The following is a 27,958-nucleotide window of genomic DNA, read 5'->3' as shown; positions in this document are numbered from 1 at the left end:
AAATCAACCCATAATTAACTCTGAAACCTGTACTCTGCTTAGGTAACTAGTTTCCCGATTAGTTTTAAGGCTTAAAGAGAAAGTTTAAGGCAGTTTCAAAAGGTGAGATCACATTGATAATAGAAATACTTTGTGTGTTTGATTCCATTAAATATTTTGTTGAGAGACTGTTAAGGACAGGTATAAAAATATAAGTATAAAAATAAGATCTATTGTCCCTCCTCTCAAGGAGAGCTCTTTGTGGACCTCGCAGTCGAGTTAGTATATAGAAGAGCGTCCAAATCTGAAGTTAGTGTAGCCTGATGCGTATCTTGTCTTGGAGGTACTGATATGATGATTCCCATGATGCTGGTGTTCGAATCCTGGGACAAACTTTTCTTTTCACTGAGATGGCTATTTAGCTGCAGAGCTCAAGCTAGATTCCAGCCCTCCTGACCCTCAGCTTGGCGTTCTCCCTGATTTAAGATGGCCTTATTTATTTATTGTACAGATTTACCTCCCAATCTTAAGCTGTGAACTTTCCGAAGGGTATTATGACTTACTGCTACTTTTTTGGATATTCATCTCTGCATTTCAGCCTTGTTGTTTTTTTTCTTTAAAGATTTCAAACACAGTAGTGCAAACTCTAGAAACAATCAAGAACAAAAAGGAAACGCAGCCTGGACACTTAGCACGTGGGTAGGGTGCTGGATTTAAACATATGCGGTTGGCTGGAAAGAATCACCTGTACCTTTATTCTGGTTTGTTACAGGCTAACGAAGCCCTTGTCATTCGCTGACTGTGTTGGTGATGAGCTGCCGTGGGGATGGGAAGCCGGGTTTGACCCTCAGATTGGTGTCTACTACATCGATCACATAAACAGTAAGTTTTCCTCTTTGGTACGGGCAAGCATATCGGAAAATCTAGAGTCATACGAAAGAGTAAACATTTTACAAAGTGAATTTCTTTATTTTAAAGGCCCACTTTCCAGTGACTAATATTTAACTGAAATGTCCGTTTTGGAAGTTGGGGCATATGTGTAGAGTCGGGCTGATGGGGGCAGAGAGGGAGAAGGGGGTCTGGTCTGCCCGTCTGTCTGCCTGCCTGTTAGGGCGTGAGTTGTCTTCAGCGCACGTCTAGGGCCTGTGGAGACCATGAGCCGTCTGTCTCGTCTTCCCATGGCCACTGGGCCTTCGCGGTGGGGTTCCTCCTTTCCTGTCCTTGCCATGGAAAGGGGCGGGCACGGGTGCAGCCTGGTCTAATGGCGCAGCTGCGTGTGTTCCGGTGGGGTCCAGGGAGGGCTGGACACTCACCAGCGACTCTGGAAGACGCAGCTGTAGCTGTGGCGAAAAGACCAGAACCTCGTCTTGTTTCTGTTTCCTGATTTCTTTGTGGTTGGAAGGGGAGCACCTCTCACTGTAATAGCGTTTAGATCTGTCACATCCCTGTCATGGTAAGCCTAGGGCAGAGGATCACTGTGGCTGTAAACAACTTTTTAAAACACGTACTTGAAGTAGTATTTTTTGTATGTTTGTTTATATGGTGTATGTGTTTATATTTCTATTTAGCTCTCTAGCCACCCCTATAAAAAATTTATTCAGATGGTCGAATATAATACTCACTGATATTCATTTTGCTTATTTCACTTAAAAATAATTATTTTATTTTTATAGGTTCTTAGGAATACATAGTGAATTTATACTCCATTATCTTAATATTCTTAGGTCTATCGTTACATTAAAATTTTATTTAATAAGTACTCATTAATATCTTTAGGAGTAATATCATTATAGAAAAGTGTTTTATTTGATGTTCATTTACGAGTGATGGCTTGCAGCTGCCCTTGTCTAGATATATGACAAAGATTTTGAAAGGCACAAAAAGCCCATATTTATAGCAGTGATCTCTTAGAAATCTAAGAATGTTAAATATGTGAAATATGTTCACGTCACGTATCGAATTTGTGAAGATACCCTGGCACAGATTCCCTGTCAGTATCTTTCTTTACCTGTGCAAATACTCCTTTCCCGGCGTCACTGGGAGGGTTTCCAGAAGTGATTGGGCTGCTCCACTCTGAAGTGTGCAGAGGCCGAGGGCCATGGGGCGGACGGCCAGTTGGGTGGGAGGGCTGCACGCGTGCCCCCAAGTGATCTAGTGAGGCTTCAGTGCAAGTGGGTTGAGATGAAGGACTCACTTCCAGTAATTTACACTGAAAGGGGGTGCTCTGCCTCGAAGACCACCAAGCAGGGATAATAAAATGCTCGCCCCACCCGGGGGCAGCCAGAGAGCCAGAGAGGCTGACTCTTGAGAAGCGCGGTGTGCTGAGTGTTGCTTATGCCTCAGGGCGGGGGGCGTACAGGTAGCAGTGTGAGTAGCTTAGTTGTGGTGGAATAGGTTTGAGGGCTGTGAAATTGGCTAATTCCCACAGGTAGGTGAGCTAGAGGGGTTGAAAGGAGCAAGGTCTTGGAGGTATTAAGTCAGTTTTTCAACGAACACACGGATGGTTATTTAAATCTCACTTTTATACTTATTTTATATGGATAAAAGTTTAGCTTTTTTTCCTTAAATAATATTTAGGGAACCAGAAACAAACCTTCCTCTCCTGATTCAATGGAAATAAGTTCTCATGGCACCAAAATGAGAAAATTAATTCGCTCAACTTCCCTCCCACTGCCGACAGTCTCTTCAGCTTCTAAACCCACCTCCAGGGCTCTCTGCTTTTTCTCAGTGGAAGAAGTGTTCTTCTGAATCACCCACCTCAACCCCCAAGACCCCGCTTAATAACTTCTATGTCCTATCCTTCTCTCCTAGGTAGTATCTTTACCAGTCATTTTCTGGTTTTAAAAATTTCGCCCACCATTTCAATTTCTAATGGTTCTTTCACTTTAGTATTTAAACACTGGAGACTCTCAAAATGAAACCAAACCAAAACTACCAAAAGAAAAAACAAATAATAACAATCTCTCCCCCCCTCCCTCCCTCCTTCTCACTTTCATTCTCACTCTCTTGCTCACTCCTACTTGAAACAATCTTTCAACCCCAGTCCCTTACCAGCATGTCATCTGTTTTCCCTTCACCGGGAAACTTACTAAAAAGCCACACACAGTCCCCATGGACTTCACTTCCTCCATTGTTGGCCGTGATTTCACACAAAACGCTCTTGCCGAGGTCGCCTGAGACCGCACAAGTGACGGAATCCAAGCGCCCCGGCCTGTCTTCCTTGGTCTTGATCTGAGATCCCTGCGCCACGGGCTATTCCCTCTTGCTCTTTACCCCTTTGGATTTCATGACACCTTCTGTTGGAATTTATTTGGCATACCTGGCTGCTCCTGCCCAGTTTTCTTTTGCCCATCTCTTCTTCACCTGTACCTGGTAGCAGGATTTCTGTAATCGTCTTCTCTTTGCACCCTGCAGATCTCCTTGGATGATGGCCAAATTTGTCTCTTAGGGCTTGTCCAGAGTTCCAGATGCGTATATTTGATTCCTTACTCTGAGGCCCTTTCCAGTCTGCCCCGCTGGCCTCCATTTTCATCTCCTGCCCTGTCCTTCCCTGGCACAGGACAACGCTCCAGCTGTGCCTTGTGCTTCCTTGGCTTTCTGCCTTTCTTTGCATTTGTTGGTTCTAGCCCTGGTCACTCTCTGCCCAGCCCCCAGGCCTTCCCTTTCGGCCGACTGCCATATCCTTCTAGGGTCCGTCCGCTCAGTCCGTCTGCCCACTGTTTCCCAGAGGCCTTCTCTGGCACCTGACCCTCCACCTTGCAAGTCCCCACCGCATTCTGAATTAGTTACCCTGTGCAGGTATTTCTTAGTACCAGGTACTTAACGATTTTACAATAGCACTTGTTATATTGCATTTAAATTATTTATTTGTATGTTTTTCCTCGCTAAATTGTGATCTTCTTGTGGACTGCATCTTTATTTTTCTATCTTTGGGTGCCTAGTATGATGATAAACTCTTACATGTTAGAACAAAGAAGAGCTTTACTGTTTAACTCACAGATTAAAAGCTTTCTGGTTGTTTTTAAAGAAGTTGAAGTGCATTATGCTTCAGAAAGCACTATTCTGAATACTTCAAATCTTGATTATCAGAACATAAATGTTTAAGTCTCGCATTTTGCTTTGGTACAGTAATGGTACCCCAGTGGCCTGGTGGATTTACTGTGCCCTAAAGTGCCCCAATTACCCACAGCAAGTAGTTTTCCCACTAAAAAGGATCTGGTCTGTTATCTCATTAATCTTAAAGACATTCCTGTGAAGTAGTTAGGGAGCAAATTGTATTATCTTCTCTTAACAGCTGGTCTACACATATGTTGTGTCTTGACATTGTATAGTTTCAGCATTGTCTTCTCCTTATTTCAATAAAAAAATGAAATTAAGACTGCTTGGCTGTTTAATACTATTTCTATGTAACGCTGTTAAATATCTAGAAGTAGAAGTTTTTTGTTTTTTTTTTAGAGTTTATTCTTTTTTTTTAATTAATTGATTAATTAATTTATTTATTTTTGGCTGTGTTAGGTTTTCGTTTCTGTGTGAGGGCTTTCTCTAGTTGCGGCGAGCGGGGGCCACTCTTCATCGCGGTGCGCGGGCCTCTCACTGTCACGGCTTCTCTTGTTACGGAGCACAAGCTCCAGACGCGCAGGCTCAGTAGTTGTGGCTCACGGACCTAGTTGCTCCGCGGCATGTGGGATCTTCCCAGACCAGGGCTCGAACCCGTGTCCCCTGCATTGGCAGGCAGATTCTCAACCACTGCGCCACCAGGGAAGCCCTAGAAGTAAAAGTTTTGACCTTGAGAGTGATAGTTATTTTAGGCCCTAAGTGTTTTGTGATAGAATTCACCTTTTAGTGGCTGTGTGTGCGGAGTCGAGTCGGGGTGTAGATATTGATGGGGGTGTTTGTAACTAACTAGAAGGTAATTATGAAGTACTGTTTGTAAGGTTTTGATATTATCACTACAACCAGAAGCAAATCACTTTTTGATAGGGTCAGAGTTGTACCTTAACTTTTTTGTCTTTTAGTAATTAAGGTCTTATTTACATATAAGAAAATGCACAGATTTTAAGTACGTATTTCAATGAATTTTGACAAATGTATACTCCTTTGTAGTTGCCAACCAATCAAGATATAGGATATTCTCACCCCGCCCCCAGAAAGTTCTTTCCTGTCCCTTGCCAGTCACCCCCTCCCCACTGCTGCAAATTGTTTTGATTTCTATCATCACACCTTAGCTTTGCCTGTTCTAGAATTTCATATAAATGGAGTGTGTGTTCAATTTGTGAACGGAATCTTTTACTCACGGTATTTTTAAGGAATATACTACTGATACACACACTATCACAGATGAATATTCATTGTACACATATCTGACAAAGGACCTGTAGCCAGGATATATAAGAACTCCTGGAAATCAACATTAAAAGGACAAACAAACCAATTTAAAAACAGGCAACAAACTTAAATAGACAGTTCTTCAGCTCTCCCCTCTCATCTTTCCCCATGCTGTCTCGGAGAGATTGGATGGTGTGTACTTCATATTACCCTGAACCAAACTCCTCTGTATTAGCTTTGAAGCAACACATGTGTTCAGGTTTGATGAAAGTTCCTCAGGTGTATATACTATTTAATATGGAGTTGTTTCTTTTAGGAGAAACGAAATAAATTTTTGACCCTTCTACTTCATCTCTGTCTTATTTCATCCTTTATGTTTTCCTAGGAGGATAAACTGTTAAGATATTTTATAAAGAAAAAATTTAGATACTTAAAATATCCAAGTACAACGTATTATGCTGGTAGCGATACTAACTCTTATTAGTTCGCATCACTGATAAGTGATAATTTACATATTTCATATAGTTGTCAAGTTCAGGGACCTCTTCTTAGTCACGGTCATCCGTCTCTTCCCCCTGGATGTAGAGTTGACATAGATAACTACGCCTTTCTTCTTAAACCTGTTGTTTTCCTCACTTCAGACTGTTCCTTCTTTCTCTCCTCATTTGCCCCATATTCCTTTTGAGAGTCCCTGTATCCTGTCACTCCCCGAAGATGTGGCCTTACCCGCCTCCCCCAGCATGCTGTCCTTGATCTACAGCAGCACCATCCTTTGCCATTACTATGTGAATGACCCTTCTATCTGTCTTTCTGACTCTGATTGTCCTAATATTTGTCAAACATTTCCAGCTGTAGGACACTGCTACCTATTTTGCCATTGAAACGTCAAAACAAACACGTACAAAATGGGATTCTCCAGTTTTCCCTTTGACTTGATTATTTTTCGAAACATAGTCCTCATGGTTCCTGAGTTGAAAAATGCAGAATCATCTTGTCAATTCTTGTTGATTTTTTCCTCTATATTTTCAGATTTGCTCCTTTAGCCTCATTTTCACTGCCATTTTCCTAATTCAGACCCTCATTGCCTTGTGCCTTTTGTTCCTTTCCCTTTAAAAAATATTTTTTAATAGAAGTAATAGATGCGTTAGGAGAAAAGTAGAAAATGTGGGTAAATAAAAGGAAGAAATTATCTATATTCATACTACTCAGAGATAATCCAGTATTCTAAATCTTGTAGTGTGTATCCTTCCAGACTTTTTCATATTGATACACACACACACACACACACACACGAGTGTTCAATATATTGTATACATCAAGTGGGATTATATCACATACATACAGTTTTATAAACTGCTTTTTTTTTACTTAATGTATAACCTTTCATCCAAAAAATTGTCTGCACAATCATATCAACTCTTTTGATAATAGAACCTCACATTTCTCTCAGATGATCTTCCTAAAATATAGCTAAGATCCTTTCACGCCCTTACTTGGAACCTTTCTACCACATACTGTTGCTTACAAAATGAGTTTCCTATTTATTAACCTGACGTTCGAGACACCATCTAGTTCCTCTTGGAGTATTGGGGAAGAAGTGAGAAAGTAGAGCAGAATTCTAGTACCACCATCACTAGCAGAACAAAGGAGAACAAGTAAAGCACCGTATCCATTCTGAAGGGCGTGGCTGCAGCTACTTAGAGAAGGCGCTTTAAGCTGACAACCCAAAGGCTGAGTGAGTTAACAGGCCTGGAGAACACGGGGATGGGGTAGGCTTTGGGAGTTTGCAGGAGAAACTGCCTGGAAGAAGGAAGACCCACAAGTAAAGCCAGAGGTCTGAAGAGGCCTCAGGAAGCAGGACTTAATGAAGGAAAGAAAAGAAATTCAGCGCGGCTGAGGCTGGTGTGAATGAGGCTGGGGAAAACGGCTGGAGCGGCAAACAGGGGGTTTGGTCCTTGAAGGGCCTCTTGTCTGGGACCTTTCAAAGCCCTTCTTAATCACTGCCTGTTCCATGGGACCTTACTTTTTTAGCCAGAGGAAACTCCCGTGTCTCTAAACTTCTGTGGCACTTGACCTTTCTCTCCTCGGGGCTCTCACCATTTTCTACCGTATGAAACAGTTGTTGTCGTTGTTGTTTTAATTCCTGTGTCACAACTTCTTCTATACTTTGTAATTTCTTTGGAAGGAGGGATCATACCTGAACATCTTGTTTTCCCTAGTGCATGCAGTAGATACTCAATTGTCTGTAGCACAAACAGATAAGTAAACATAGCAGATAGTTTCTATAAAGGAAGATAAGGAGAGTTACTCATATTCTTTCATTCATTCTTCCTGAGCATAGCAGAAAGAATAGAAACGTGCATGAGAGACAGAAATAATATTCCTTTGAAGAGTCTAATGTTATCTCCCCTGATAAGCTCTTGTAACTCACAACGTGTTCTCTATCTATAAAGTTCCACATCTATAAAACTGATGGAATGTGAATTCCCTTGAGGTGTGTGACATTTTAACAGTATGTGATATATTACTTCTTTCCTATAGTAGACAACATGCAAATTATATTGCATTATAATACAGTGATCTCCCAAGGCCACCAGGTCTTAATAAAAAAATACCACATTTGTATAATATACTTTTTTGAGTATTTACGTTTAATAAATATTCTTCACAGATCTATTCAGCAAATATAACTGATGGAGATGAAGCACAGTCTTGCTTTATGAAGGCTTCTTCAAAGGTGCCTCTGAGAACCCACTTTTGTAGTTCATATTTGAATGGGGCAGTATATTGGAAATGTCAGCGTGTCCTGCTGAGTCTCTTGTAGCATCCAGTATTTAAACCAGTCGACTGGAGTGTTTCTGCTGATGTACCCAAAACAAATGCTGATAGTTTATTATTATTATTATCATTGTACTTTATTCATTTAAGTGTCAGTCAGTGTTACTTTCAGGGTTTGGTGGCAATTTAGCTGTTGACAAGCATTTTATTGAAAGTATGCCAGTTCGCCAATATGTAGGGAAATATGATTAGGTAAAACCTCTAAAGATATTGAGAGAGAACTGGGAGTACGTATCTTGCTATAGCTATTATAATGTGTAAACACTTCAAGTTTTTCATGTACATTTTCAATTTGTATCATCTCTTTATTTGGTTAGTTTCCTAGTTATATATCTCACTGTAACAGGTTGCATTTATTATCTCGCTGTTTCTGCGGGCGCTGAAGCCAAGCAAGGCTGAGCCAGGTCCTCTGGCTCCAGGTCTCTCACAGGGTGTCCTCACGGTGTGAGCCAGGCTGCGTGACCCCCGGCATGACCGGAGGAGGCCTGCTTCCAGGCTCAGTCGTGTGGTGGCTGGCACGATTCATTCAGTTCCTCGTCGGCTGCCGGCCAGTCGCCCCTCGCATTCCTTGCTACGTGCATAGGACGGCGTGTAACCTGGCAGTTGGCTTCACTAGAGCAGAAAAGCCAAGGAGGGCCCGGCAAGACGGCGGTCACAGCCTCTTGTAACCCAGTCTCCAGTGACACCCAGTCTCCGTGTGCTCTTCGTTCGAAGCAAGTCACTCACTCTAGCCTGTATTCAAGGGTGTGCACACTAGGAGGTGAGGACTATTGTGGGTCATCCACAGTTAAGACCATAAATTTCTGTTTGTTAGAGGATGAATTCTCTGTACTTTGAGTCAGTTTGCATTCGTATATAGAAATATTGGAAATGAATGTAAATATTACATGTTTGGATAGCCAGAGACCTGAGGTATAAGGAACATTTAAAATGGAGACGTTTAGGCTCTTATTGGCTGATCAGTGTCTACTCTCCGTGTTACCCAGACGCCGAGCCTGCCCCTTGTGACGAGGCCCTTGAAGATTCTTGGCTGGGGGGCTGTCTGTCCAGCGCTGCCCCACTCCTGCATATCTTCTTTGGACATTGACTCTAGCGTATTTTTCCCCACAATTACATGAGATTTGCCTCTTTTGCACATTGAAGTATTTACATCTTTAAAAATTAGTGTTCCGAATACTTACTACTTTAGAGAAAGCACTGACGTTTTTGCTAACCGAAGGGAGGGCTGTAGGTCTGAGGCAGTGGTGGTGGTGCCTCTGGCTGACCCGGCCTCCCTTGGCCCAAAGGGGACCCAGGCTTAACGTCTGAACCACTGTAGTGTTATCACTTCTCCCTGGAGACCAGGTTAAACATTTCCAGGGCCAGCCTGGCTGCTGGAGATAATTGTGGTCACAGCAGATCGTCTCCTATCATTCTCTGGGTTTTGACTCACTGGAGTCCTTAGAGGCAACCAGAAATACCGAGTTGGGGTACATTAAGGTTGAGAGTCACACAGAAAGCATTTTAAAGACAGTACACACCACTGGACATTCCAGCAAATTGAGAAGTTAATTATCCGATCCTAACTTGTCAGGAAGAGGTAGGTCCTCATGTTCATGCAGTGGCCAGCCCGTGTGACCCATCTGTCTTGATTGTACCTGGGATTTAATTTCTAGAGGTGGCTGAGTGACAACACAAAGAGGTCAGTGCCATCGAAAGAAGTTGTACTACTTACAGTTCCCAAGAGAAGGGGGCCACATCACACCATGCAGGGCCACGTGGGGAAGCACCTGGGTCTGTCAGGAGGCAGAAGGGGCGAAGGGGAAAGCATGGGCCAGAGCCTTTATTTTGGTTCCCTCTGGGAGGAGTGGGTGAGGCAGGGGAGGCAAGTTTGAGCAAGTTTAGGATGGGATGTTTTGAATAATTCATAATTCCATGCAGGAGGCAGTATGTGAGCTGTTGCAGAGCACAGACTCTCAGGCACAGCCGCTCATGGGAATCACTGGAGGAGCTTGTAAACCTGCCATTGCCTGGGTTCCACCCTCAGAAACTCTAAATGGTCTGGGATTTATTTTAGAGCTCTCTAGGTGATGCTGGTGTGCAGAAGTGCAGAACCAAGAACTGTGCCTTAGGGTGTTCTCCTTAACCCGTGACCACGGTTTGGTCTTTTTGTTTGTTTGTTTTAAAATTTCTGAGCCATTATGGACTAACTGATATTTTTATAAAATAACAATAAAAATGAATTAGAAAAGTTGAAAAAAATGCGAAATGCAAGCCCCAGTATTATTATTATTAGAGTCAACAGATATACAATAACTGTATGAAATTGCTGTAAACATTTCAGAATGTTTACTCTTGATACCTGTACTTATCGTCACAGACACGTAACAGAGTTCACGGACCGGCGCTGGTCTGCAGACCACACTTTGAGTACTGCTGATGTAGAGGGCAGCCTGGCAAGAGTCCTGTACTGAGTGAACAGAAGCATGGGAAGCAGTTGGGTTCAGATCATACAGGGCCATGAAAGCTTGGCTTTTATTCTGAAGGTCCTGGGGATCCAGAGAGTTCTTGAAAGGAAGGACCTGAGCACAGCCCTGTTGCTGTGCTTACTTAGGCAACATTGTGTCTGAGGGATTGGCAATGAGGATAAACTGCTAACAAGGACCTGAAAGGGGCAGGGATGGGGAGGCACTGGGTAAACTAAAACAGAAACTCTGTCACACTTCTGGAGAGGTCACTTCCTACCACTAATAAACTACTTAAAGGAGGTAAGAAATAAAGATGGCTACTTTCTTTAAAGCTTAAATAAAAAATTTAAAAAACCATCATTAAATTCTGAAAAATAACCCACCTAATATACTTTCAGAAACCACACAGATTGAAGACCCAAGGAAACAATGGAGGGGGGAACAGGAGAAAATGCTCAAGGACTATCTGTCCGTGGCTCAGGATGCCCTCAGGACGCAGAAGGAGCTGTACCACGTGAAGGAGCAAAGACTGGCCCTGGCCCTGGATGAATACGTCCGGTTAAATGACGCCTACAAGGAAAAGTCGAGCTCTCGCACCAGCTGTAAGTACAGCGTGGCTGTTCAGACCTGAGAAATGGGGACCAAGTCGTAGGTAATAGAAGGCCACTTGGGTTTCTGTGGGACTTTGTTCTGAGTCCTGTTTCTTCCCGGGCAGGAAGAGTCCCTCAGAGCCACGTGAGGCTGAGGGCACACATCAGATTTCTCAGTAAAACCCCTCGACCCCATTCCAGATAAAAGTCTCCTCACTGGGGGATTAATATTTACCTTTTCAGATCAGGGCAAGTAATTTGGCCCTTGTGCTACTCTTGTACAATGTTTGCAGTGGGACTAAACTAAAACTGGAGCTATTAACTAGAATGAAGTTTCTGTTGAACACCTGAGTTGACCGACCTCTCTCTCATCTCAGAAATTGATAATCTGGAGCTGGCCTTGTTTAAAGAAGCATCTGTGATGGGCCCAGAAGTTCTACTTAAATTACAAGTTTCTGGATAATGCAAAGCTCTGATAAACTGGGTCTGCAATAAGATTCTCTAAGATTTTATCCATAGATATAAAATTCAGAGGAAAATGAGGCACTGGGGTCTTTATAACATTCCTTTTTCTTGAAAAAAATTATAAAGGTTTGAAGATGACTTTTTATATTTAGGTGTCTGATGAATGACAGTAAAGGAGTTATAAAGTTAAGTAAGTATCCACAGAAGCATGTAAATCTTGTTGTTTTTAGAGTTTGTAAATTCCAAGTTGACAACTAGTTATGCAACTTGTACAAGTTACTTTTTTTTTTTCTTTTTTCCCTTTGAAAGTATTCTCAGGATCTTCATCCAGTACTAAATATGACCCTGATATCTTAAAAGCTGAGATCTCCACTACGCGATTAAGGGTAAGACTTTTTTATTGTGGTTCTTCGTGGAACGTATGCATAGAATCTGGAAGGGGCCTTTGTGGTCATCTGCCCTCTCCATTCAATGCAGGAACCCTTTCAGTTACCCTCGATGGGTAGTTTTTCTGATTTTGTTAGAACATGTGAGTGATTGAGATTGTTCTTTCTATTGAGAAAGAGTGTGTTCCTTTTCTGGGCAGTTTTATTATTTGCAGTTAGTATACTGCATGAAAATTTGAGTCTGGAAAACTTACTTTTCCTTATTGTGCTGAAATACACGTGCAGAGTTGAGCCTAGTTGCTCCTTCATCGGACAACCTAATATTTCAGGATGCCCACGGCTCACATCACCACGTCACTTCCTTTTCTAGGTCAAATTTTCCTAGTGCCTCACACTTCCTCATGGGTTGTTTGCTGATCTTTACCCTAAATCTTTTTGACCACATTGCTGTTAAGGTCACAGCTTGTTTACCCTTGATTTTTGGAGTCTTACAGACTGTTCACCAAGTAAACAAACTCATGCAACCAATACATAGGTCATGAAAGAGATTATTGCCATGACCCCCGAAGCCCCCATGGTATCCCCTCATCATCATCCTTCTCCCTGAAGGTGACACTAGGTGACCTTTATTGGCAATACTCTAAGTTGATTTTCTGCCTGCTTTGAACTTTGTGAAATTGGAATGCTACCCCATGGATTACTGATGGCTTCTTTTGTTCAACATTTTGAGATTCATCTACATTCACTTTTATTGCTGTAAAGCAGTCCACTTTCGTATAGATACCATGAATTCTTTATTTCTTCTACTGTCTATGTACATTAGAGTTTATTCGAACTGCTGGTAATTAAAAATTATGCCTTAGTGTACGTGTCTACTACACATGTCTTTGGGTGCACAGATGTACACATTTTTGTTGGTTATGCACCCAGGAGTGGAATTGCCGTGTCAAAAAATATACATAGCTTCAACTCAAGCAGATAATGACACACGGTTTTGGGCCTTGTTACTTTCTAATATCTGCCCTTAAAGCTCTAAATTACTTTCTGCGCATGGCTTTTGCCTACATCCCATAGGTTTTGAATTTTGTATTTTTATTATCAATCAGTTCAAAATATTTTCTGATTTCTTTATGATTTCTCATATGAGTGTATTGCTTAATTTTTAAACAGTTTAGGATTTTCTTATCTTTTATTATTGGTTTCAACTTAATTCCACTGTGTATTTTTTCAATTCTAAAATTTCTATTTATTTTTTGTTTCTAGTTACTTGCCCAAATTCTGCACGTTGATATAATAATTTTTTTGAACGAAATAATCACAGTTATTTGAAAATTCCATGTCTTAATTAGTATAATATCTAGATTTCCTGTATGTTGGATTCTTCAGTCTGTTTTTTTTCTCTTGATTTTTGGTCAATATTTGACATCTCACAGCTGCTTACTTTTAATTAAGAGCCATATATTATGTTTGAAAGAGAATAAAGATCATTTGAGGTTTGGTATGATCTTGTTATCCTTCAAAGAGGATTTAGTTTTGCTTCTTATAGGCAGTGAGTCCAGGGGTAGATAGTTCTAATTCAGTCAGGGTTTGAGTTTTCTGAATTCTGGGCTTCATTCATTTTTCTCAGAGTGGGTCTATTTCCAGTCCACTCTTTCTCTTAGGGCGGAGCTTTTCAGAATCCCAGTTGAACTCCTGGGCTGTTTCCTGAGGGTCCCTTTGCCGGATTGAGGCTGGACTCCAGTCTCTCTCCGAAGCTTCTCAGCTCTGTGGGACAGCCAGTGCTTTTCTGTGTGTCAGGCTCTCTCAGTCACTACATTCCCCCGGCTTTTCACTTTCCCTACACATATGCAAATGTCTCAAAAGGAAAAACAGTGCCAAGTTTGGATCTTGACTATGGGCTTCCCTTACTTGCCTTAGTCGTTCGCCAGTGTCTTCAAATAGATGTTCTTTTTTGTTTTGTTTTACCTGACAACTTTTCTATCGTTCTCAGAAAAAGAGTGTGAAAAAGTTCATCTATATACCTCTCTTCAGTCTGGATTTCTGGGTTTCACTTATGGAAGTCATTGTTAGAAGTGTTCTTTTCTACCATAAACAACCCTTACTCTGTCAATCCACCTTTATTTCTCTGTACGTTCCTTAAGAATCTCATGGGCTGGTTTGTGGGATGCCTTACTGCTCCGTGTCTACCATGTGTATACATTTCTGTGATCTGCTAGGCAGATACCTTATCTAAAAACGGGTGGGGGGGAGAATGAAGGTATTTTGTCAAAACTTACTCTTGCTAAACTTCAGTATTCCCTTGAGCTGTGCACTTCTCAAGAAGTTATTACTTATTATTACTGCCCTTGGAAATTTTAACCATTTTTCACAGTTCTTTTCTTTGTAAGACATATTGTAAATGGAATTCCTCAAAAGGCTGTCATAATCTGTCCATTTAAATGCTATTTTAGGAAAGATGCAAACTAAGGGAGGGATTTAAAATCAAAAGTACATATAAGATATCTCACACAAATAACTGTTAGAAGGAAATGGAGCCCCATCTCACTGGGGGAGATTCCAGAAGATCCCAAGTAGCCCTGTCCCCCAGACATGTCTCCTAATGCAGCAGAATCCCTCAGATAAAGCTTATTTTGTGCCAGGTTTAATGTGCTCTTAATATCAGAAGCCTGCGTTTCATGTGTATGGCATCACTGTGGGACCACAAAGGTGAGCCAGGAAGAAGTGCCTTCCCCACGAAAGTGCTTCCCTCAAGAAGAGGTAGAAGACATTCATAATAACTGTAATGAAAGATGAGAGCATCTCTTCCATTAGCGAACAGGCACTTGTTTAACACTTCCTGTCAGTGCAAATGCCTTTTTATAGAAACACTTCCTTAGCACATTGGCCCTTGTGGTCCATGCTCTATTGTGATGTTTTGAGCTGTGTCATGGTTTGAACATGGCGGGGCAGATGATTCCCTCTCTCTGCCATTTGAGCACTTTTTGGCCAGGTGGCTCTTTGAGAAGGCCCCAGCCATTCAGAAATGGCAGGATAACTTGAGCAGAGTTTCATGGATTTTGATAACCTAGCTTTTCTTGGCTTGCCTATCCTGTAGAATCCCTGCATATACTAGTCCCTTTCACAAAGTAATGCCGCAGAAATAGTAACTCATGAATTAGCTAACTCTTCATTGCTGTGGTGTCTCAGGGGACCTGCCTGCATTTTTGGTCATAGTAACAATTTTTCAGACGCAGCCAAGCACTGGCCTCATACTTCATTATTTTAATGTAACAATATTAGTAGGTGTGCTTCATTTATTTTATTGAATTACAGCAAATGGGTCAAGTATTTGAGAATCAGGTATTTAGGAACATCTGTCTAAAGCATCCGTTTTGTATTATTTTATATTATGGTCACAGGTATTGGTGATCATTGGGCTTTAGTTTCCTCCTCGGGTTAATGGGATAACAGTATTTCCTGGCATCTTATTCCTAGTTGTTGAAGTGGAGAAATGAATAAATTAATGCTCTTTTAATAATATATTCATAACTTTTAGAGGTGGGTGTTTAATTTCTTGAGAAAATCTATTTTTTTAGGAAGAGGAATGTAAAAAATTTTACGCCAAAATTTATTATTTTATTTGTTCATTATATATACTTAGGATAAGGAATGGAGTATCTTATACAAACTCAACCTTCAATTCAATTGATATTTTTAAAAATTTATATCCCAGATTACAAATAGGTGAGATTTGGTGAAAATTGGATGTAGAAAATTTTTGGTGAATTTTGATTAAGTTTTTACTATTGTTTATCAAACTGAAATAAAATGTTGGAAATGTAAAGGTATAAATTTCTTTAGAAATATAAATGTATTTGAGAAATTTATTGAGCACTGCAGCATATGATCTGATGTAACTTTTAATTTTGTCAAAAAGGAAACAAACACTCCTTTGGTTAAATTATTTGCTCTCCACGCCAAATACATGGCTGGTTAGTGGGCATTGCTGTTGATAACAGGGTGCTGTCTTTATTCTCACATATATTTATCCCCACATTGTTAATATGAATTCACTTTGAATTATTTTTAGCAACGATGATGGACTTAGAAAAGCCATCCACAATCTCACCTGTTTGCAGTCTTGGGCACAGATTTTAAAAGAATGGCTATTGAATGTAAGGGTTAGTTTGTAACTGTGAATGGAGTTAGCTCCTGTGCACATCAAACTATGACACTTTAACCAGTGATGTAACTAACATACAAAAGTCATAGCAGTGTGCTTCAGATGAAAAGAAATATGCCTTCTGAGAATGCAAATTGCTACAAATAAGGATTGTCTCTTGATTAGACATGAGTGATGTCTTTATACTTAGCTTACATCCCAAGTTCTTTCAGTTCCAATTTCCTGATCTCAGGGTTTTGAAGGAGATAGAGCAATACTGATTTGCAGTAGCAAACTGTACATCTTCTTTTAAGATGTCCAGAAATGAATTTATGTTGTAGTTGGTGTTGGGTTTGAAAATAGTACAACAGTCTTCGTGAAGTTTGAATGAAATGAAGAATGATATGACTTGATTCACCTTCACTAAAGAAAAGAAGCAAGACTGAAAGAGAAAATGGGAGAGAGATACTCTACTTAATGCAAGAACTGGTCTTATCTCTGTTAAGACATGCTAATAACTGGAAATGATTAAATTTCATAGCACGGTAGTGTTTTTTTCAAAAAGCATACTCAGTAGAGTGAAATTATAACACTTAATCACATTTATTGATTTCATAATGTTTTGGTTCTCTCTTTCTTTCTCTCTAATGATCTTGGTCTCCTTTTCTAGCTTTGAAGGGTACCATACTGCAGGCTAAATAATTATACGTCAAAAGAAATTCTTCATCAAAACTGTGTTGCTGGGGGAGGAGGTATTTAGTTTCTCCTCACTTGGGTGAACTACTGTCTCAGTCTCTCTGGTCATGACTTCCAGACTTCTCCATCTTCACTCATAAACACCCTCATATCCATAATGCTCATAGCATTTTACAAAATCAAATGCAATTAACTTCTTCTGTGAGAGAATGTACAGTCTAAGCAGACAGGAACAGGGAATAAGGATTCCTAAAAATCAATTTTAAATGATTCTATGAAGCCTGCAATACTCATTCTCTCATTTTTTTTGAAGGACTGTGGGAGTTAAGCTCTGTGGAACTGTGTGAGATAAAGATATTATAATGAACACACTCAAACCAACACCTCGTTATATTTCGATACTTTTCCTTGACATAGACCCAATAAATACATTGACCTAGTATGTTCATGTTAAATTTTGAGAGAATCAGCCTCTTGAGGCCACGACAATGAAGTTGTGAGAGGAAAAAAATAGCTATTTATACTACATACATCTCTTATGAAGTTAAACATACACTTAAAATGTTACCCAGCAATCCCACTTGTAGGTATTTACACAAGAGAAATGAAAGCATATACTCAAAGACTTGAGTGTAAACATTCACAGGAGCCTTACTCTTGCTAGCCCAAACCTGGAAACAGCCTTCAGGTTCACAAGTGACTGAATGGGTAAATAAATTGTGGTATATCCATAAAATGCAATCAAAAGGAACAAGCTGCTAATACTCATGACGTGGATGAATTTCACAAGCGATGTGATAAGTGAAAGAAGCCAGTCATGAAGACTACTTATTGCTGTGCTTCCATGTGTACGAAATGCTTGAAAAGGCATAACTGACAGAAAGCAGGAGAGTGTCTGCTAGGAGCCAGGTGGGGATGGACAACACAGGGGCATGAAGAAATTACCTTACTTATTGGTTCTAATAATTACTCATTTAAATCTTTTCCTCCCGCATAGAAAATGATCACTTATTCACTTTTATTGCTGTTATAATTTATTATAAACTATTTATAATGAAATTCACCATATTTAAAAGTACAATATGATGAGTTTAGACAAATATATATATTTTTTGAAGTTGATTTCAGTCACCCTCTTTTCTCTGTATGTAACTATTCATAAAAACCAGGTTGTTTATAGAGGTCTTCATCTGACTTTTGTATCTTTTATCCTGATGGTAGACTTGAACAAAATTCTTGGCCCGTATAAATTGCTAATTAGATGTAGAGATTACGAGATCTAGTTTTGTTTTTTTTTTCTTAGTGGGGAGTAGAATTCATCATGGTTGGTATTACATTATCTCCCTCAGGCATACAATGTCCCATTTTTCTTTTTAATTATAGTAATAGTCATTCATGATCATCGTCTAGGTTATTTCATTAAGGATTACAAAATGATGATAGTCTAATTATATTATTCCTTATTTATTTATTTGTTGGGATACTTCTATAAAGTGAAATTCCACACCCCCCAACTGCTACTTGTTATTTGCTTACCCTCAGCTCATATTGGAAAGATGAATAAATATTAGATTATTTTCCTTTTAAAAAAAAAAAATTTCAAATGATGAGCTATGTCCTAGCATCTGTTAGAGATGACCAACAGAGTTGAATTTGTTTGTTTAAGTATCACTGTGTGATCACGAATTTAAACATTATTGATATGTCATTGCAGTTATTATTCTTATTGAACCTCACATTGTCCTGTCTTGTGCGTATAGGAACCTTTTTATATTGACTCCTGAGGCCTTTGATCCCAATATTCTGATAGTTTCTTTCTCTTTGGTCTGGAAAGATGTTCTTGATTTTTTTGTATAAGGTCTGGAATCAAACATTTCTCCAAGAAGCTCTGATTCTTTTTAGTGAGAAGTGATATTTAGAGACCACAATCTATATGCATGAATGTTTATTACAGTTGGGTTGGCAATTGTATATAGGTCTTTATCTTAATATATTTAAAATACTTAAATCTCCAGTAATTACAAAAGTGTGATATTGACACAAAAATGGAAGATCAGTGGAACTGAACATTGAAGAATATGCAGAAACACCTTGTCGAATTTAAAATGTGATAAAAGTGGCACTCCATATCATTAAGGAAAAAATGGATTATTCAGTGAATGCTTGGGACATATCTTGGCCCATTTTAAAAGAAATGAAAGTGAATCTGTACCTTTTTCCTTTAATTCCAGATGGATCAGCAATTTAAATGTGAGAAGTTCAATCATAAACTCAATTAAATTAGCCACAAGACATTTAAAGCAATAACAGAGCACTAAAGCTTGCTTTTCCCTAAGAGAATTTGACACGCTGGGTGAACGTCACCTTCCATAGTCTTCTTTTCATGGTCTCATGGAGACAAAGCCCAACTGCGTAGAATTGGGACCCAAAAGGACCAAACCCTCGGTGTGAGAGGAACTAGGATTAAACTCCTCCAACCCTGCCACCCCAACACACCTGCCACTTCCATCACCCGCCAGAAAGCAGTAGGAAAAGTGACCTGTTTGGAGAAACAATGAGAAACCATTCTGACCTCTGAACGTATCACCATCTGACACACCTTATGTGGGTTTGCAGGCTGAGTTCACACTTACCTGGAAAGTCTGAGAAACTGCAAGCTAAACACTTAATTCGAGCTGTGGCAGGTCTAGGCAGTGGCAGGTGGCTGTGCTGCCAGTTGCCTGGAAGTGCATATCCTCTCCGGAGGAATGCACCTGCACCTGTGCCTTCCACAGGTAGAGCTCTAAGGGTACAAACTCATAGCCAAAAATCGCAAATTTACACAGAAACAAGGTCACATCAGTAAGAACCAGCAGAAAAAAACAGACAATAGAATCAGGTCTTCAAATGCTTCAGATTTTGTTGATTTTAGATACAGAATGTAAAATGTTTAATATGTCAAGAAATAAAAAAGGAATTGAAAATATGAGTAAGAAAGATACTATGACTGTGAAATGACCAAGGATATATGGGAAAAGAACTAAGTAGAACTTCTGTAAATTAATCACATAATGGTTAAAATTCAAAGCTGCCAGAGGAAAAAAGATTATTTGCAAAAGTCTGACAGTTAGAGTGATACACCTGACTATTCCATAGTGATGATGGAAGGAAAATGATAATGTAATACTTTCAGTGCTCTAAGAGAAAATAACCATCAACCAGAATTTTATACACAGGAAAACATCTCTCATGCATATGAATGAGATAAACATGTTTTCAGACAAAATTTGAAAGTAACTAATGGCACCAGAAGTTCTTCACCATTGGAAATACTAAAGAAAGCAGGAAAAGAGAGAAGAGAATAGAAAAGGCAAGCCAATGAAAAGTTTAAAATGGGTAAATTAAACCCAAATAATGAGAAATAAGTGTAATTGGATTAAATGTTCTAGTTTAAAAGACAAAGATTTACAGACTGGTTTTGGAAAGAAAAATCTACCTATATGATTCTTATAAGAGACACTAGAAACAAAGATACAGAAGAGTTAAAAATAAAAGGATGGGTAAAAAAGATGCAACAATCAAATTCTAATCAGAATAAAGCTAGTATTGGACTTCCCTGGTGGCCCATTGGGTAGGACTCCGCGCTCCCAATGCAGGGGGCCCGGGTTCGATCCCTGGTCAAGGAACTAGATCCCGCATGCATGCTGCAACTAAGAGTCCACATGCTGCAACTAAAGGTCCCGCATGCCGCAACGAAGATCCCACATGCCACAACTAAGACCTGGCGCAGCCAAAGTAAAAAAAAAAAAAAAAGAAAGAAAAGAATAAAGCTAGTATAGCTTTGTTAATTTTGGAATAGGTAGATTATAAGGCAAAATGCTTCACTAAGAAAAAAAAAGAGGGCCACGAATCTGTAATGAATCTGTTAAAATATGGGCCCCCAAGTATAATTGAGCACAGTTACTTACAACAACACCACGTTGAGTAAATGAAGCTAGACATAAAATAATACATACTGTATGATTCCATTTATATAAAGTTCAACAAAGACAAAACCACTTATAGGGTTGGAAGTCAGGATAGTGGTTACTTTGGGGAGAAAGAAAGGGTTAGTAATTTGGTGGGGCACAGGAATGGCTTCTGGGACTTTTTGAAATTTTGACCTTCCCGTGGGTGTTTTACCGTTCATTTATTGAATGGTCTACTTAAGATTTTTTTTTCTTTTTTGTATGTATGTTATACTCCTAAGTTTAAAAAACTTAGAAGCTACTTAATTTGGAGGAGAACCATACACTTCTAAATAATAATGGGTGCTCTTTGATAAAATTAGTGAGTAAAACGTTGAGAAAAGGGATATTTGTGTAGCCTCAAAGTATCTCCCCACAAATATGTATTACTTAACTCTGGTGATTTTAACATGTCCACTAATCTTTGATACTCCTCTCTTCTTGAGTATGGGCTGGACTGGTGATTATCTTCTAACAAGTAGAGTTTGGAAAGGGCAAAACAGTAAACTTAAAGTGAAGAAATCTAGGGATTTGCTACCATAACTAAGTGATTAAGTTTAACATCACCAGTGATGTCAGGTTGATAGCATGTACCCCAGTGTCATTCGATGAGAAGGACACATCACCTCTGTCATATTCTTCCTCCCAATCTATAACCTCTGTCTAATTATGAGAAAGCATCTAGCAAACCCAAGGTACACTTCACGAAACATCTAACCTATTCAAAAGCGAACAGGTCATTAAAGATGAGAAAAGACTGAGGAAGTGTCACAGATTGGAGGAGTCTAGGGAGACATGACAAGTAAAGACAACATGGTCGGATCCTGGGGCATCCAAGTAAAGTCTGTAGTTTAGCTGATACTGTTAGTAGTGTCAGAAGAGAATTGGAGAAAAACTTCTAGCCTTGCGTGCATATACTAGAAAATAGAAAGTCTTAAAATTAATGAGCAGTGAATTCAATGTAAGAACAATAGAATAGATCTGAAGACAGTTGATGAAGGGAAATAAAATTAAGGGAAGATATTATTTAAATAATAAATATGGCTATAATAGAGGAGATCAACAAAAGCATAATTTAGTTCTTTGAAAGAATAATAGAATTGACAGATGTCTGTCAGGATTGATAAGAGAGAAAAGAAACAAGTAAAAATACACAAGGAATGAAGAGATAAAACTCTAGATGCTTAAGAAATAAGAGGACATTTTGAGTAAATTTATCTTCTTACATTTTAATTTTGAGATGAGATGAATAAGTTCTTACTAAGATATCATTGACCAAAAATGACTCCAGATGAAAGAAAGAATCTGACCAGCCCTGTTACTATCAGTGAAATTCCAGAGACACCCTGAAGATTAGGCTAATACAACCAAATTCTGACAAGATAATATGAGGGAAAAAATAAGCCAGCCATATTCATAAGCTTAGATACAAAAATCCTAAGCAAAATATTGGTAAACCAGATGCAGGAACATTTAAAAATAGTTTGTTAGGACCAAGTTGGGCTTATCCTAGATATGTACCGTCTAGGATTTGAAAATGAATTATTTACTACACTAACAGAGTAAACAGAAGTCATTAATCATTCCAGTTGATACAGAGAAAGCATTTTGATAAATTCAGCTTCTAGTCATGGTTTGTTTTTTTAAAAAATCAATCTAACTAAAAATAATTGCTGTATAACAGGGCATGAGAGATGAAGAAGGAGAGCTGGTTGTAGTTTTGTATAGAGTATTTAGGGTAAGTCTCATTGAGAAGGTGACATTTGAGCAGAGACTAGACAGAGGTGGTGAAGTTAGGTGAGGAGGAGCCGGTGTAAAGGTCCAGATGTTAGAGAAGGTCTGGGATCTTCAAAGAACAATAAGAAGTCAAATGTGGCCACAATATATGGAGAGAGAAAGTGAGAGCAGTAAGAGAGGAGGTGAGAGAGGTAACCTAGACAATGAGATGAAGACAGAATTCATAGGCCTTGGGGACCACTGTAGACTTTGGATGTTAATCTGAAATAGGAAGCCATTTGACCAGGTGTTTATCATTTGTATTAATATTTTTTTTGCTAGTTTAATTGATATATAATGATACCATGATTTTCAATTTTGTCTTTGTTAAGAGGTGATTTTTTTTTTTTTTGGTGACATTCTACCTTTTCTATTTCTGTTTGCCAATTTATTTTTTGAATTTAACAGCTTTTTGAGAATTAATTCCCATACCACACAGTTCACCTGTTTAAAATGTACACTTCAGTGGGTTTTAGTATATTTATTGTTGTATACCCATCATCACAATCTAGTTTTAGAACATTTTTGTGTCCCCGAAAGGGAACCCTGTACTCCATTAGCTGTCACTGCCCATTCCGCACACCCATATCCTCTATCCCCAAAGCCCAAGCAACCACTATTTATTGTCTGTCTCTCTAGATTTGCCTATTCTGTTATGCATTTTGTATAAATGGAATCATACAATATGTGGTCTTTTGTGAGCTTCTTTCACTTGGCATACTGCTTTCAAGGTTCATCCATGTTGTAGCCTGTGTCAGTACTTCATTTCTTTTCATTGCTAAATAATATTCCATTGTACAGATACATCACATTTCATTTATTCATTCACCAGTTGGTGGGTATTTGGGTTGTTTCCACTTTTGAGTGATGATAAATAGAACTGCTACAAACATTCCTGCACAGGTGTTTATGTGGATATAAGTTCTCATGTCTCTTGGGTTTATGCCTAGGAGCGGAATTTCTGGGTTATATGGCAACTTATTGGTTTATTTAGCAGAAAGAGATCTAGCGTTGACCTTCCATATTTTTATCTATTATTTGTATCTCAAGGTAGTATATTTCAAAAATGTTTCATATTTTTCTCAGTAGCTTTTGTTTTGCTTTTTTCCTTTTTTACTGTTGTTAAACAGAAGTTTGGGGTTTTTTTTTTAATATATTCAATCATCTCGTTTCTAATGACAGAATCCATTTATTAGTCATCACAAATGGTTCTAACAGCATCTGGGATTCTGTTTTCCGCTATTGTTTAGTAAAGTCAAACATGTTTTTATTATTAATCCTCTGACGATCTGGAGCTGATTTCTCATTTTCTTTAAAGGTGACCTGAGAGAGGAGGCGGGTGGTGAGGATTTTTAGTGAGGTGGAAGCACTGGTGATGAGGAGGATTTCCAGAAGAGCAAGATGACAGCTGCCCTTTGTTGGCTTGCTTAGGGAGCTCCTGGCAAGACGACGGAGGGAGTGGTGAGAAGGGACAGTAGTCGTCAGTAAAACGTCACTGTGATCATTGTAACTTTAATGTTGCAAGGGTCACTTTTAGGGCAGACTTCTGAACCCTGCCTGTCTTGTGATCTTCCCAAGGTCCACAAGTTCTGGAATTTACTTTTCCTTCATTGCCATCTTCTTTCTCCTTCTTTTAAAAGAAAACTTATTACACAGTAGGATTGTAAGAGATGGTAAGAGGCTGTATGATTTCCAGTCGTACTTATCATATTGAATCACTCTCTTTCTGGATTTCAGAACTAACTTTAAAGTCAATTCAAAATGTCAGTTGCTTTGGTGTAGTCAGTATAAAAGGCAGGGAATGTGCAAAAGTCATGGGTCTCTCTGCCTCCGATTTGGGACTCTCGTGTTTGAGATTTGAGCCGTAGACATAGGTCTGGAAAATTAGATGGTTGGATCCAGCTGCAGAAAGTTCACCACATATTGATATAAGGCAAAAACAGGCTCTAGGGCTTGTGAGGCTCTTCACATAATCAGCTTGGGTGGGATATAAGAATATTGACGTTTCTAAGATAGAATAAGGGCCATAGGTTTTATTTAGGTCATTTTGCTACAGTTCTAGTTTGTCTTTGATCTTATATATATTATCATGCCATTAATAACTAAAACTTTTATAATTGTAGTTTTAAAACATTCTCCTGGGTTCTAGACCGCTCTCTGCTGCTTAGTAGCAGGCTAACCTTCAACAGATTACTTACTTATTCTCTTTAGGTCTGAGATTCCTCACCTGTAAAATAAGAATTAAAACCGTATCCATCTACTAGAGTAGTTGTGAGGATTGAAAGCGCAGTGCCTGGAATACCTGAAGTGTTTAGCATGTTAGCTCTCACCATTGCCTCCAAGTAAAGTCCATTGTGCTAAACGTGCAAATCAGCATTAGCGTAACCCTTAGCTGGGATCTAAGGACATGTGTTTTCATGTTCTGTGTCCTACGTTTGAAAGTGGGTTGGAGAACGAGAGTAGAAACAGTGATCCTCCAATAGCTAACGATGCCAAATGGTTCTCTGAGAAGAAAGGGTGTTGAACAGTTAAGACCAAACTCTTAAAACCAGAAACAATCGGAAATAATGTTGGGTTGGAAATAGTAGTATCTGTTTTCACTTATCATTATAATAGAATCAAACGTTTTCATCCTTAACAAAATAAAATGCACATTGATATTTGGCAGCTGAAAATCATTCAGGTAATCCACTCAGAAGACTCCCCAAAATAAAAGCAGTGGCTTTCAGCCAACTGTAGGTAAAGTAAATAATGTGGAAGAAAACACAGGTGTTAGCCGCCTTTATCGCTGTCACCCAACATACAATAAAATTTCACATCACTTAAGCAGAGAAGAGTCTGAATTGTCAAAAGTTAAATTTACAATGATCATTTTTGAAAGAAATTAAATGGGTATGTCGTCACAGCCGAAATGATTTTAAATGGAGTGCTGTTGTATGACCATGAGATACACTAATTGTTTTAATTCAGTTGTTCCAAGAGGGCTTGATAGTACCATTGTTTTTTTTTTGTCAACTGTGTTTTCAAAGGTAGAGACAGGTTTCAGCCCAGTTACTATTGATTTTTGAATTTCTGTTGTTATTTTTAAATAAAAATGTTAGTCTTTTTGGTACAAAGCTTTTGAGAGTGCTGTCTGAAGTAGAATTACATGTGGAATGAGCTGTCGGTTAGTGATCGCTCCTGACATGATGACAGTCTGATACTAAAACTGAAATGTCTTTACTGGACACTGTGAGTGAGCTTGTTGCTATGCATGAATATTAAAGCACCTTCAAGATCCTCCTCTGAGGGCAGCCCTCCTCCCCTGGCCTAAGTAGTCCTCTCCTCCTTTGGGTTCCAGTAACACTGTTTGTACCTCTCTTTTAGTTATGAATTGGGCCTTGCAACACAATTCTTTCTATTTCCTTCTCCCTAATAAAATGTCAGTGCCTTAGGGCACAAACTGTTAAGCCTTCAGATAAATTATTGAACATTACTGTATCCAAAATATTGTGCCTCATGGTCTACAGATGTGTCACAACAGCCCTTGTCCTTGTCGTCTGGTTCCTCATAGGGCCTCGTCCCCCCCGTTTACTTTTTTCCCCTCTGTTCCACGATGCTCTCTGTTTTCCTCTGACTTCTCTGGCCTCTGCTTCGCAATGTACTTTGTCTCTTTCTCTCGTTGACCTGTGAGCGATGCAGATGCCCAAGGTGTTCCTGAGCTGCCTTCCCTTCTCCGTACACACTCTCTAGTTGATCTCATTTATTCTCGTGCATTTAAAATAGCGTCCTTATGTCAGTGACTCTTTATTTTAAATCTCTAGTCTAGACACTTCAAGTCCACATATTCCAATTGCCTTGAAGTGCCATGGGTGTTAGAAAAATAAATGTCTTACAGAAAACCCTTTATCTTTCCCCCTCCCCAGGAAATCACCTTCACATACCCAGGATTTTGGAAGTGATCTTTGACACATCTTCTCCCTCACCCTCCACACTGAGTCCATCACCAAGTCCTGTTGATTCTGCCTCTAAAATATATTTTTCCTACAGCACGGCCCGCATGCCAGGCAGGATGGCCCCTTTGGGCCCCTCTGGTCCAAGCACCGTAAAGTCTCCACAGTGATCTTTTAGAATCATAAAGCAGCTCATGCTTTACAATCCCTCCTTGATTCTCATTGTTCTTAGGAGGAGATTTAGAAATCCTCAGCATGGCTTCAGGTTCTAAGTAATCAGGCCTCCTTTTCCATTCTCACCTCATTCCACACACCACCTCTGTAATCCGGCAGGGACAGCATTCTTTAAATCCCAGAGACTTGCTGAGTTTCCCCTCCCACAGTTTAGGGTTTGTCCACAGGCTCTACCCTGTGGGGACCCCTCTATCAGTGAAGCCCACGAACCCTCTCATTTCCTCAACCCCTCAGACTAAATTAGGTCCCGTCCCCCTTTTAGATCGTGAAGTATCCTGTGCTCTGCTTTTATATCACCTGTGGCAGTTGGAAAGATTTATTTCGTTGGACAATTATTTGCTCCATATCAGCCTCCCTCCTTGTCCTGTAAGACGCATAAGGGCAAAGGTTAGGTCTGTTTCATTCACGCTTTCAGACCCAGGACTTGACACATTGTGCAGAATCAATAACTGTTTGTGGAATGGGTAGAATAAATAGGAAGTAAAAGTGCAAAACACATTTGGAAATACTATACAACAGGATGTGCTTGAAACTTAAGGCTATAACTCACTATATGGAAATAAGCTTCTGACACCCATGAGAATACCTTCAGTTTGTGACTGAACCAGGCTTGCGCCATTTTCCTGACCTGCCAAATTTTAGTATTCTTATTACCAAAGATAACAGGAAAAGAACCATTTTTATCAGTTTGACAGCAAATATTTATTGATCCCCTGCTGTTCACCTGGTTTTATTTTACAAGCTTGGGATACAGCTGGGTGATGCTGCTTACTTTCCCATGGGGGACAGACAGGAAACAGGTACAAAGACAATTTCAGCTCTTGGAAAATGCTGCGAACTAAACAAAACAGACCAATGGCCTGGGTGCAGTGGCCAGAGAAGTGCTGTTTGCAAAGGTAACGTGGAGCTGAGGCTTGAGTGGCAGGGAGTCAGCTAGTGAAGAGCGGAGGGAAGGGCCTTTTAGCCGGGGGAACGGCACATGCCGAAGCCCTGAGGCTGGAACAGCCTGGCCTGTTCGGGGAACAGAGAGGTGGCCAGGGGTCCTGGAGAGTCAGGAAGGAAGGGCAAGCACAGAGTCCGAGAGACCCTGGCTGACCGTCCTGCCTCTCCCCGTAGTGGCTGTTTATCACAGAGCGGAGACGATCGTGATGTCCGGCTCGTAG

At 39.7% G+C, this 27,958-nt stretch overlaps 1 protein-coding gene and 1 long non-coding RNA gene across 5 annotated transcripts in view; one reads left to right on the top strand and one right to left on the bottom strand.

Annotated features, from left to right (window-relative positions):
* Window positions 1-27,958, top strand: part of WWC2 (WW and C2 domain containing 2) — a 163,060-nt gene that overhangs the window by 84,552 nt on the left and 50,550 nt on the right. For 3 of the 4 annotated variants that reach the window (XM_082375186.1, XM_082375188.1, XM_082375187.1), the window contains 3 exons: window positions 752-861; window positions 10,988-11,191; window positions 11,954-12,030. In XM_082375186.1, coding sequence (XP_082231312.1) covers window positions 752-861; window positions 10,988-11,191; window positions 11,954-12,030 — 391 coding nt within the window. Of the gene's footprint in view, window positions 1-751; window positions 862-10,987; window positions 11,192-11,796; window positions 11,835-11,953; window positions 12,031-27,958 lie in introns of those variants that run through there. The other variant, XM_082375189.1, reaches the window with a different exon arrangement.
* LOC309619804 lies at window positions 774-10,978 on the bottom strand. The gene is made up of 2 exons (XR_014239248.1): window positions 9,857-10,978; window positions 774-8,165 (listed from the first exon to the last, which is right to left on the bottom strand). It is a non-coding gene; the product is annotated as an uncharacterized lncRNA (long non-coding RNA).

Source organism: Balaenoptera borealis (assembly GCF_965194805.1).
Source record: "Balaenoptera borealis genome assembly, chromosome: 21".
NCBI classification, from domain to species: domain Eukaryota; kingdom Metazoa; phylum Chordata; class Mammalia; order Artiodactyla; family Balaenopteridae; genus Balaenoptera; species Balaenoptera borealis.
Note: the sequence above shows the minus strand (reverse complement) of the source record. Positions and strands in the feature narration are given on the sequence as shown.